General features: G+C 33.1%; 2 protein-coding genes across 2 annotated transcripts in view; both read left to right on the forward strand.

Annotated features, from left to right (window-relative positions):
* Window positions 1-13,461, forward strand: part of LOC134230150 (uncharacterized) — an 87,503-nt gene that overhangs the window by 24,654 nt on the left and 49,388 nt on the right. The window lies entirely within an intron of this gene.
* Window positions 10,049-11,188, forward strand: LOC134230131 (uncharacterized). Its single transcript, XM_062711910.1, has 2 exons — window positions 10,049-10,261; window positions 10,385-11,188. Exons 1-2 carry the CDS (start codon window positions 10,090-10,092, stop codon window positions 10,918-10,920), a joined length of 708 nt encoding a protein of 235 aa, XP_062567894.1. The 5' UTR covers window positions 10,049-10,089; the 3' UTR covers window positions 10,921-11,188.

Here is a 13,461-nt window from a genome sequence, read left to right on the forward strand (position 1 = left end):
CGTCACAATGAGACTGCAGCAACGTTAGTAAAAATGCAACGATATAGGGCAGCGAGGAATTCAAATAATAAGTATATTTTAGTTGCTTCAAAACATGTAAAATGTAAATATAAGAAATGTTTTTAAGTTTAGTGTGAATTATTGGTGTGAGAATCACACAGACTTTCACTGAAGGATATTTTTCATGAAGCGCTTGCGCTTCATGAAATATGCCTACGTGACAAGTCTGTGTGATTCATCAATAACTCACACAAAACTTGAAAACATTTCTTAAGTATATCCAAAATTTCCTATTTTAACATACATCATAGTAAGTATTTAGCTTGAAGATTAAAAAGTATCAAAAAATTCCAGAAAAGTTTGCAATCAATTGACCTTTGACCTCCATTTTTACTAATAAGGTCAGTTGTTGAGTATCTGAATAGTCAAAAAATTTCATTTCCTACAAAATGGTATTCATTATACCTAGCTTTCTCCTTGAATAAAAAAGTTAGAAATAATTTAATGATGTCATATCAAAAGGTCTCCAAAATGTGCCGGAAGAGAAAGGGTTAAGCTTATCCTTACAAATTTCTTTAATTTTTTGCTTGAAGATGATTTTGATACTTTTTGTCATTTGAAGGTTTATTTTTAATCTCTTCTAATTCTTTTTTGCTAATTTTGCAAGTTTCTTTAAATTAATATTTATTTTTTCTGACATCTCAATAAATGATGCTGTGGAATTGTGTCATTTAAATTCAAGTTTGTGAATTGAAATGATGTGCATTATTCAGGAATTTTAGATGTGTAAAATCGAACAGATCCGATGCAAACTCTGTGTTCTAGATTAACTTAAATCTCCTTCTTTTTGTTATTCGCATGTACATTAAATCGTGTTGAAAGTATTAACCTGTTTTTGTTTCCCTCTTGTGCAAATGCCAAGGTTTACCTGTAACTCTCCATTCTGTTTGTTTGAACTGTACATTCTTTTTTATTTAACTGTCCATTCTTAAAGAAGAATGGACAGTTTCCAAAAAAGAATGGACACTTGCAGGTGACTTAATGGATTGTTAGGGGAGTTAGCTCAACACTAAGCTATAGAATGGACAACACAAACAAAAGGTTTACCTCACAATCATGTTTTAATTCACGAGTTCTTAAAATATTCGAAGTCAAACGCGGTGGTATCGACTGTTTTAGTTTATATAACATTTTTTCCCACCAAAAGACGACTTGTTGATTGAAAAATATCCACATTTTTCAATCATTATATCTTTTTATATCTTATAAACTTAGAAATATCCCGAAACCAGTTGCAACATGACAGAAATATGTAGACAAAATATCACGCCGTGTGTTTCGGTCGCGCTATGACCTCTTACCCCAAAGTAAGTTCATTCAGAATTGAACATATATTCACTTCAATAGGTACATTTAAGAAAAATATTTGCAAGTGTAAATATTATATAATACAATCAGATACAGTTCAAGTGTGTATGATTTACAGGGGAACAATGTATTAGTACAAAAATAACAGTGAAATAATAAGATGGATAAAATACAATTATTAGATTACATGATAACCTCTTTGCCTACAAAAGCTATAATAAATATACTTATCAAGGTTGCACATATCCTTATAGTTCTCAGTAGTGAACAATTGCAATCATTTTAACATAGATGTTTTTTAAAAGATATATTTTTAAAAATAAATTTGCTTCGATAGTCTGCATAAACAGGATACACTAGTAGAATATGATATCCGCCCTCAACAAAATTACGACATGAAGATATTTCCTCTGGGCTTTGTTGGTTTTAAATATTATATCTCCTAGTTTCGATTGCTAAAAGGTGTCAGGAAAATCAACTTTGATTGCCTGACCTCAGAGCGTCAGGCTGTATAAGGATTGATAATTGCTTGATCCGAAACTAATAGATCATACCCAGAGAGCTAGATTTTGTGCAAGCTGATTTACATTGGAAATCTTTTACCTACATTTTAAAAGAAACATTTTTCAGGGAAACAATGATTTTACTGATGCAAAATAATGCAGTATTTACTTTCTTTACTCTGTTTGCATTACTCTGTTTGCATGAAACAGATTATTCCATGTGATTTACCGTTTCAACGTGTCCGTGTATCTTTTTTTCTGCATTTCTATACTACTGGATCAGTCCATTTATATTCTACGAAAGGGGTGAATCGCTCTTTTCGCGCCAAATGTCACGAGTAAGCGATCTTCGCGTCTTTTCTTGGATTGTTCTATTGTATGAATGGAGGTGCTAACTTCCATGGAATTTAATTAAGTTTGTTATTGTAACCTTCATCTTCTTATGATTCAGAAATTCTGTCTGCAAATTTTATCTTATTTCTTAAAACAACATATGAATCGTATGTATCAGAATATGGACATGCAAAACAAAAGAAATGATTTCTCTAATTTGTTTCCCCTGAGCTGTTGGTTTATTCCATATTTTGATGGACTAGTCCAATCACCACGAACGATCGACGCAGTTCGACCAGATTCCAGACGATTTGACGAAAGGAATTACCTGTGCGAAATCTTGGATTTCTTTTCCACAAATGCCTAAATGTTGGTTTTACCTATAAGTTCTCAAAAATTAATAGTACCCACCTTTCAGAAAAAAATCAATGAACACAAACTACTACTATTTACTTCATTGGAGAAAATGCTTTCCTACAACATATATGTATTTAGTTATATCCATTCTCTAAAATGTTCACAATGAATGATTTGACAACAGATTTCAGAATAGCTTTAAATTTAGATCCAGGGGTAGATCGATCTACTTGCAGAAAAGTCAATCGCATCATCTCGTGTCCTTTCGTCAGAGGTAAAAACAAACTCAAATGTATCGACATCATCGGATGTTAAAAATTTATACATTTCCTGTTCATAGTAAAAACGGAGTTAGAAGTCCCTTCTATAGTATATTTTAGATAATATCATTACACTTAATAAAGTTAACTCCATATTCCACAGATAACAGGTCTATATACATCATCCATGCATTTATTTCAAAGTTTGTGAAAAAAAAAGGGGGGGGTGTCATAGCGTATTTGTGGTCTTCTTCCCTAGGTAAGGCCCAAGGAGTGGGACTGAGGAGTTGCGATTGGCAGAAAACCCACATTCATTAACCATTCTGTTAACAACTCTTCAGAATGCAGCAAAAGCATCGTTCTTCTACAAGTTAAATAATTAAATATTTCTACAAGGTTCTCAAATAAAAAGACATATTTCAAACACAAAAAAGTATTGCTCAAAAGGTTCATCACTTCTCTTACAGCTTTTTGAAAAGCTGTTACTTGTATACATTTTAAACTTAGCCGGAAGATTTATTTTCATAAATTTGAAGGTACATGTAATTTTGACCCATCGGCAATAAATAAACATTAATTACTCTGTTAAATCATAAATATAGCTGTTTTTTAAATTGTCCTTTGACTACATGTATAATTCTACGATCGTCCAACTAGTTTAAATTTAGATATCTATAATTATAACAATTTTTACTTTCGTTTTAAAACGAAGAATTTAGAACAGGCTGTTTACATGGGGGAGTTGATAACATGTCTTGATACAGGTAAGCCAGTAACTATTTCAGCTTATATATATCACGAAATTCACAAAAAATTACCGAACAAATGAAAATTTGTTAACTTACACATGTTTTTTTTTATAAATATCTATTGGGTTTTATTAAAAAAATCCTTTTATAGAATCACGTTTCTTTCTGTTCGTTTCATCCCACCTGAAGTAAAGACTTAGTTAAGTTTTTCAGATGAAATTTATATGTCTATAGCTATATCTCTCCGTACCTTTATTTGTACAAAACCGGGTGTTTACCAAAGTCGCTAACATAGCAGTGACATAGAATCGAATTTGAAAAGGAAGGGGGGGGGGGTAAACGAACTTGAAAAGTATTTGACAAGCAAAATACACAAAAATAAGACAATTGTTTGATTCGGGAGGGGACAAAAAACACAAAAAGAAAACAATTGTTTGATTTGGTAGAGTGGATAAGGTCCAACTCCCAACATCTTTCAGTACTATTTTTTTAGATTAGCACTTATTACATTTAATATTCACAAAAAGGGTGAGAATGTGAACTTGAGCGAACAACGATAGTAAAAAGGTTATGACTGGGGGGGGGCAAATATTTGATATCTAAATGAACCATGGAAAGAGAAAAAAAAATGTTAAAAAACATTATTAAGATTATGTTTAGGGCAAACCTTTACGGCAAGCTCGAATAAACATCTCTTATACACAATGGTTGTTAAAATTTTATTCAAAGTTAGTCTTTTTGTGGATAGACAAGGTTGTGGTAGATATAATGCAGACTGCAGAATCTTTGCATTCATTGAAGTTAAATTTTGTTTGTTTGCGGCACATATGTGTGCATGTTTGGGTGGGGGAGGCGTAGATGAATGACCCCCGTAGTTTTCCCGCTCATCGGAAATGTTTTAGAAGTTGTAATAGGTCTGCCCACCTTTTGTGTCCAAATTGTACATAAGGTTTAATAAATAAGTTTTTAATGTGGCTGTGGGCCCCTACGCAGACCCGAAACTGCCACCCCCCTTTCATGACTCGCGAATTCGACACTACGTGCATAATCTCAATAGCATAACTAGTTATTTTTATCTTTTCAGACATTGACATTGGAAACAAATTGAAAGAGAAAGTTGGGGTCAGAAAAAAATTTCCAACATACAACAAATTTGACAAGCAAAAAGAAAGGGGGATATGTCCTTTGCCCAAACACAAAAATCCTATTTCGTGTGTGTATGGGGGGGGATTTCTTTCAGTAGCATTTTTTCCACGGAGGGTGTGTATGACTCATGAATATATAATAGTTTACAATTAATTCTTATTAGAAATGACTTTTACAACAAGAATATTGGTCTTTTATCTGATTGATATTGAATCTATGTTATTTGTTTGACAATTTTTTTTTTCCGTTTTCCGCTCCGTTCCGCTTTCCGTTCCGTTTTCCGCTCCGCGTTTTAGCAACACCCGTACAAAACCTAAAGGTCATTAACAATGTACTTTAGAAAACGAAAGTGTGAAGAGAATTTTTGAATGCTCAGTGACGGTACACGCCCAGTGCAGTGATAACTCAGATGTTAAGAAAAAATATTGACTTTGAAATTTAAAAAGTTTAATTTAAAGGAACAACTGAACAAATTCAGTTTCAAAGATCCGAATCCTTTTTGATCTTTGTACTTCTTGCCTGTATTTCTTGCTTGTCATGTTCAAATAAAATATGGTTTAAACTAAAGATTCGCAGCATGTACATGAGGGTTGCTCAACACATCAGTGCCCTTAAAAGAACTGTTACCCCTCCCCCCCCCCCCCACCCGGATTTTCGGGAATATTTAGATTACGCTATTTGATACACGGGAGAGAAAGGGACTAAGAAAAATTGCATAAATTGTTACAAAAGTTTGCAAGACTTGTTAGGTTGTGAAGATTTATTTGTTTAAATCATAATTCTCATCGGACTGAATATAGATATGTGAAATATAGAGATATTCATAGAGAATGGTTATCAAAAGTCCATTGAATCATTGAGCAAAATATACGGGGACATCTTTAAGCATCCGAGGTGTGATCGGGTGTCATAGTGGTGTAAGCTTCCTCTATCAGCCGGTCACATTCAGCCTGTACTCCTTTTTATGATTGCAAGGAATGCAAAAATGTTGACAATTCACTACTTTCTACTAAGAAAAGATTATATTGCTGTTTTGTTGACTTTCAAAAAGCATTCGATTCTGTTGATAGGATAAAATTATGGCAAAAATTATTTCATTTAGGCATCCAAGGTAAAATGTTAAAGATAATCAAATCCCTATACAATAATGTTAAAAGTTTTGTTAAATATACAATGGTTTCCTCAGTGATTACTTCCACAATGATATAGGTTTAATGCAATGGGAAACATTATCACCAATATTATTTTCATTATATGTAAATGATTTCGAGGTTGGTTTTATATCAGATAACTGTCCATATATTGATTTACAGATGTTAAATTTATTCATACTTATGTATGCAGACGACATGGTTATTTTTGCTGAATCTCCAGAAGGCTTACAAAAAATGTTAAACACACTGTACAATTATTAGAGAATTCTTTCGACATGAGAATCCACTATGCCAGCCTTCACTTTCTGATGCATGTAACATCCATCTTGGAACCAAGAGTGACCTTCTTAAGTGCTTAGAGGAATTTGACGAGGAGCGGTCTGAGCCTCCTTTGACAAGCTGTGTAATTCTAAATGGTTCAGTTGTTGTTCAAATGCTTAGGTCAGGTACTGCTAAGACCTCAGAAAATTATGCTCATCAGAACCTCATTCCATATAATTCCTCAGTTTCTAAGAGCTTCGCGTATAGACCTGGTATGGGACAAACATGTAGACAATTCATTAAAAGGTACCGCTTGAGCAAAGCGAGGCATGAGAAAACGAATACGTGTGACTGCCGAGTCAGCAGTACCTAGAGATTGGCAAGATTTCCTCGAGTAGATAGAAACAAGACGGAACTTTACAGATTCCTCTAGTAACGACTTTTGATGAAGGTGTCAACCAAATAGTTATCACCGATGGTAAAAATGTTCTTTCAAAGCTCCAAATACAAGATATCCTTTCGATTTCTCCATGTAATCACGAGGAAGCAGATAGCAGAATGCTGTTACACACAGCACATGCATCTCGCCAAGGCCATAACAGAATACTGATCTGTACTGTTGACACCAATGTTGTGGTCTTGGCTGTGTACGTAGTGGAAACTTTGAACCCAGAGACGGAAATTGGATAGCCTTTGGAACTGGAAAAAAATTTCCGTCACGTGGCAGCCAATATAATTGGACGTGGCCTTGGACACAGAAAAGCTTTTACACTTCCAATGTTTCATACGCTGACTGGATGTGACACTGTTTCCAGCTTTGGTGGGCGTGGCAAAAAAACTGCAGGAAAACTTGGAAGGCCCTACCTTAGCTCACTGACGCACTTGTTAAATTAGTTTGTCCACCAACTAATATACCAAGCGATGTTATGCAAACCATTGAAGATTTGTCATCCTTCTCTATGACAGGACCAGTACATGCTTTGACATAAACCAAGCTCGGCAAAAGATCTTCGCAAGTAAACTAGATGTGAAACAAATTCTGCCAACAAAGGCTGCCCTACAGCATGTAAAACGAGCAACTTACCAGGGAGGACATGTATGGGGACAGGTACTGCAACTAAATCCATTATTACCCTCTCCTATCAAGAAGGATTGGATTATGACAGATGGTCTGTATGAGCCCCAATGGACAACACTGCTGGAAGCCTCCAAAGTCTGTTATGAACTAATAAGATGCAACTGTGACTTGAAAAATAAAGGATGTAATTCAAAAAAGTTTTGTTGCAAACTTTCAGATCTCAAGTGCACTAGCATATGTGAATGTGAAGGAGCATAGTGATTACTGAAAGTCAGGACAAACAACAACTTTGTCAAAGCTTTTATTGTGGTCACCAGGACGAGATATATACCTTACATATATAAACATGTTGTCTTTTTAACTGTTTCATTACTTAGTAGTACATGCTTTTAAAATTAACCATAGGGTAAGTCGCGTGGTTAGATCGAGTGTTTTAAAGTCTAAAGTTGCGAATTAAGGAATTAATAACAAAAGTAAGTTCCAACCCAGTGCACGATGAGACAAAATAGATATAAGTTTTGTGTCTAAGAAGGCGCTGTTGTGAAAAAGATCCACCACTTATGAATAGATTGTACAGAGTATAGGTGTAATTTTGCACACACACCCCTCACACCAAGCAGCACCTGATGACATCATAGTACGAATGAAAAAATTCTCAAAGGGACATAATGCTCACAAATGAACATATTTAAATCATAGAGAGTATGCACATCAAAAGCAGATAGTATATGTTCTTTTAATGTTAAATAATGAGGAAAAAGTGGATTTGTTTGTTTTAAAGAAATGTTATAACCATTTTATTTCATTTAAAACTTTTTCTTTTTCTTTTTGAAGACAAAGAGAGTGTTTTTGTTTTCTGTATACCATGATTAATCACTTATATTGAGAGAGATTTAAGTAAATTTCAAATATAACGAAAAATTATGGCGGCCATTTTGTAAAATGGCCGTCATGTCCGCCATGACATGATTCCACGATGGCCCAATATCCAGATTTGTTCAGACAATAAATTTCTATATTTGTACAAAAATTGGTGCTTTTATCACAAAATGCACAATAGGTTGCCTATGCCGCCTGACTAGGAGCCTTTCTGTTAATGTAACAAAAACAAAGATTGTTGTCTTTAGAAACGGTGGTAAATTACGTAATAACGAATCCTGGTTCTATAATAATGCTGAATTAGAAATTGTGAATGAATTTAAATATCTAGGTATTTTATTTAACTTTAATGGGAAATTTTTAAAAACGCAGAAGCATGCTGCTGAACAAGGAAGAAAAGCTATGTTTGCTATTTCAAGTAAATTAAAGAGGTATGAATTTAATGTAGAAACTCTATGTTCAATTTTTGATACATATGTATGTAGCGTATTACTTTATGGAACTGAGATATGGGGTTTTCATAGATGTTCTGACATAGAAAAGGTACATTTAAATTTCTGTAAAAATACTCTAGGTGTGGGGAAGAAAACCTCAAACAGTTTGATTTATTCAGAGCTCGGGCGTTTTCCATTAGCAGTTACAATGAAATTAAGAATTTTCAAATATTGGATCAAACAACTGAAAATTGCATTCTTAAGACCTGTTATGAAAGCATGGTATTACATAATGACAAATGGATTTTACATATTAAAAAAGAATTGTCCCTCTTAGGTCTAGGTCAACTTTGGACAGAAGATAATTTAAATGATACATCTTATCTCATTATAAAACAACGACTGTTAGATGTTTCTAGGCAAGCTATATATATAATATAACATCAAACTCTTCAAAGTGTAATTTATATCAACATTTAATTGACAATTTCTGTTTGCAATGGTATTTAACAAAACCTATTGACAAAAAAATTAAGACAGCTATTAACAAAATTCAGGTTATCTAATCACACGTTGAATATTGAAACAGGTCGACACCATAACGTACCTAAAAATAATAGATTATGTACATGTTGTAATCTCCATGATATAGAAGATGAATTTCATTTATTTTGAAATGTCCATTGTATATTGATATAAGAAAGAAATTTTTGAAAAAGTATTATTATACTAGGCCTAGTGTCTTTAAATTAATTCAGCTATTAAGTTCTCATAATATTAAAGATCTCGTAAATTTGGGCAAATTTTTGAACGCAGCAACAATGTTAAGAAAAAATAAAATTGATGTATAGAATTATTCCCATGTATGTGTTCTTTACGTTCACTCTCTCTGTATGTTTTTTTTCTTTTTGTTATTATCATGTTTGTTGTATAACTCTGATGGGCCAGTTGGCTTAAAGAAATAAAGAAACTGAAACTGAATCACAAAGTAGTGTATAATGACCTAAAAATTAGTCAAGCCGTCAAGCTGCAGACGATAAAATACTGGCTTGCATTTTTTTTTACAAGGTAATTGAATCGACCATAAAACTTTCAAAATAATTTTTGTCCAAATTGATAATATTTTTTGTGTCCTTTTTTATATTAATATGCTTAATTGTCAATAGATTGCTTTGCTTTAGAAATTGCAATTGTACGTTAACTGGGTTACTGAGTATCTAATACATGTAATAAACTTGGAAACTTAAACCCCACATGCAGGTGATAATGGTATACTACTAAATAAAAAAAAAGTGGTAGAGACATACAGGAATTTAAATTTTACAGGATAAAACAATTACATTATGTATTTGTATTAAAATATAAAGAGCAACAGAGCAACACAGAGTATACTGATTTATATTACATTATATATTTACATTTATTAATTTATTATGAAAAGTTAAACGCCTCTATCGATATTAGAGAAAATATTTGTTTTAATGGAATGAATTGATTTTTCTTTTTTTTTTAAATCGTAGCTTATCCCCTCTAACTACTAGCCAAACATCCTGACCTCAACGATAGAATGGACAATTGCCCAATTTGCTTCGAGCGGATCAGAAACCCTTTCTTCTGCAACCCATGCAGACACATCTTTTGTTTTAGCTGTATTTATGCCTGGCGGAATGGTACATGCCCCCTATGTCGAGAACGAATTAAATCATTCCACCCCGCACATCAGGAGTTGTCATCTACAGGTTTAATCAAATATTGTATTGATAATATTTAGTAAATACAAAATATTAATTTATTTGAAACCATATTTAAAACAGATTTAGTCTTTTCTTAAAAAAATAATCTAATTTTTTTTTCATTTTTAGCAGAAAACACATCAAACAAACCAAACTACGCTGAAAGAAGCAAAATGTACTTGTTTATTCTCATCATTGTTTTCCTCCTTGTCGACATCCCGAGTTCAGCAGGATTTGTGAGGTCCGTGGTGTACCCTCCATGCCGTGATATACTTCTTATTATATGGGAAATCTTTTACATTGTGTTGATAACCATCTTGATGCCAGTGAAAAGTATCTACAGGTTGATTGTTGAAATAGTCATCTTTGACCTGTATGACATTTTGCTTGCAATTTGCTATATGCCACTGAGTATCGGTAAAATTTTCATTAACATCCCTTTCAATTTCTACGAGGGTTTGAGGACGTACTTTTTCGATAACAGTTGGTCGTCTTTATTTCATAGAACAATCCATCTTGTACTGGTTGTATTATTAATAGATCCTGCTAAACAAATATTTTGGTTACGGGCATTTGAGAGAATTCAACGAACGTGTAAAAGCAGATTTCGCAGAGTGTACAAGAAAATTCTTGAAGGTATAGAGCGTATAAGAGGAAACACCTGAGATCCTGTTTTCAAGATAGACTGAATAGAAATGTATCAGTAAATATACTTATACATCAGTTTAGTATGATTTATAGTATGTTGTTTTACATCCCTCTCAATATTTTATTCATAAAGAGAAGCCGACACTCGCTGGTAGAGAGCTACAAATTTCAGGGCCATTGAGCAGCGAGGGATCTTTTTCGTGACAGCACCTACTGCGACACGGGACCTCCATCATTTTATACGGTCTCATCCGAAGGACCCAGTGTAGTAAGAAGCTTTGCACACAGAACTAATTTTTGCAAGAGAAAGAGTTGATTATCCTTTAAAAAATGCTTTAGAATTCATTGTGTGTTAATTTACATAATATATAATTTATTTGTTTTTAAATAAAGTGTAGTGTATTTTCATTTAGTTTACGATTTATTGATACAAAAATGCATACAACGTAAGTATAATTGACACATGCTTCTTTTTTTTTAAAAGTAGCTTTCAAAAGTTCTTTCAAATAAATTGAATTCCAAATATATCAGGTTTTTTTTTGTTAAAATGAAATGTATTTTCATTATAGATACGGCTGATTGATACAAAAATGCTTACAAGATGAGTATTCTTGATAATTGCATCTTTTGAAAAAATCCATATTCTCATTGTAATTGAGAGTATATTAAACAATTATGTACAACGCGTACATTTTCATGTGCAGTTTAACTTTATAAAAACTTTTTTAATCTTGTTCTTACAAGTTTTCATTAGTTCATGCCATTAAAAAAACAATAAAATAACACATTAATGGTTGCATTAGTGCGAAGTTATTTTTGTGTCGATTTTGTTGATAAAGAAAGCAAAACATAGATTTACATAACCAAAAGGCCCTCGGCAAATTTGACCGATCAAAAGGGAATACTTTCTCTTTCTAGGCATTTGATTCCCCCTCTGAGAATTTGTTGAATTTTTATGTTAATTTAAACCCTACATGTATATGAATAAAATGAAAACTTCCGCCCTGTATGTTTAATCAATCCATTAATTTGAATTTCACTCGATGGTTTTCACTGATGAAAAAAAAATTGAAAAGGTTCGTTGTGGGATACTGACAGTTTATTTTCTGAGTATCATGTCTGATAAAAATACAAAGATGTGGAATAGCCCTTCTTTTTAATGAAACATAACTTACACATAGAAAACTCATACACGTAATAATGATCTAAGCATATAAAAATATCGATAACATATATAAAATTGATATGGATTTACAAAACAAATATCCTTCAAAGACCCATTCAGTGTATCTATGTCATCTTTCTGTGTTACATGTTAAACTATGTGTAACTACACTGAACATTACTCCTTGCTCGAGCAGTCTCGTTTAAAGTCATCATTTAGTAAGTTCTGTGGTCGATACAATAACCTTGTCAGCAAATACAATTTATAATTGAGTCAAATGCTGACTGACGTTTTTCATACGAATTGTTAGTCTATTTTTTATACACTGAATTGACGACGGATCATTTCCGTTATTTCCTGATCATGACAAGGAGCACACGACGGGTGTGACCGGTCGGCAGGGGATGCTCACTCCTCCATGGCACCTGATCCCACCTCTGATGTTTCGGAGGTCCGTCTGATGGACTTTGAGATTAAATACTCTTCGTTATCTCCATATCCTTATTCCTTTACTTATTACACGAGGAAGTCATATCTTTCTTTTTGAAATAGCCTATGGTTGTATAATTAATACATTGCTTAACAAGGACGTTTCAAGTTAAGTAAACATTGAGATAGCAAACTTAAAAGGTTGTACTTTCGTTTCAAGAGGATGAATTTTAGAATAGGCATTGACATGGGTTAAAATCACATGTGTTTGTGTGTGAGAGAGAGGGAGGGTATGTGTGTGTGTGTGTGTGTGTGTGAGGGTGTGTGTGTGTGTGTGTGTGTGTGTGTGTGTTGATAATAATATCTTTGCGCAGGTAAGTCAACAGATTTTTTTTCTGCGAATAAACCAAATTTCCCAATCAAATGCAAAGATATACTAACAAAAGTACCAATAATATATTCATCATTCAATTTATTATAAACAGGAGCAAAACATAGATTGTTAAAAAAAACCACCTAGTTCTTGACTTGTCACATTAAGTTGCAAGTATCAATAGGATGTGAAGGTTAATTTTTTAAAAGCATGTTCCCGGCGGACTTTGCATAGATATATAGAATATGAAGATTACGAACAGTACAGGAGTTCAAAAAATCCATTGAAATAATATGAATAATGTAAATATAGAGCAAAGAAAAAAATACCTCTATAAACATCTTCTGTGGGATCAGGTACCGTTGAGGGTAAGCATCTTAACAGTCACATATGCTGTCTCCTCCTTGTCATGATCAGAAAACAGACAAAGAATATAGACAATTCAGTTTGTAAATAATTGTCTAAACATATATTAAAATATCGGTCAGCTTTCGAGTTAATGTAAGACTTTATTTGATGACATTTTATTGTATCAAAAATATAGGACTTGCGAAATGACTTTGAAGTGACTGGTGATCCCGTTTCAGCAAC

Source organism: Saccostrea cucullata, unplaced genomic scaffold (genome assembly GCF_032062105.1).
Source record: "Saccostrea cucullata isolate Sc308-1 unplaced genomic scaffold, CSIRO_AGI_Scuc_v1 ctg1837, whole genome shotgun sequence".
NCBI classification, from domain to species: Eukaryota; Metazoa; Mollusca; class Bivalvia; order Ostreida; family Ostreidae; genus Saccostrea; species Saccostrea cuccullata.

What these genes read in the sequence shown, in the direction of transcription:
- LOC134230131 (XM_062711910.1), top strand. Translation starts at nt 10,090, where the DNA reads ATGGACAATTGCCCAATTTGCTTCGAGCGGATCAGAAACCCTTTCTTC. An exon ending in TCAGGAGTTGTCATCTACAG is followed by an intron (nt 10,262 to 10,384) that starts GTTTAATCAAAT and finishes TTTCATTTTTAG; the next exon opens with CAGAAAACACATCAAACAAA.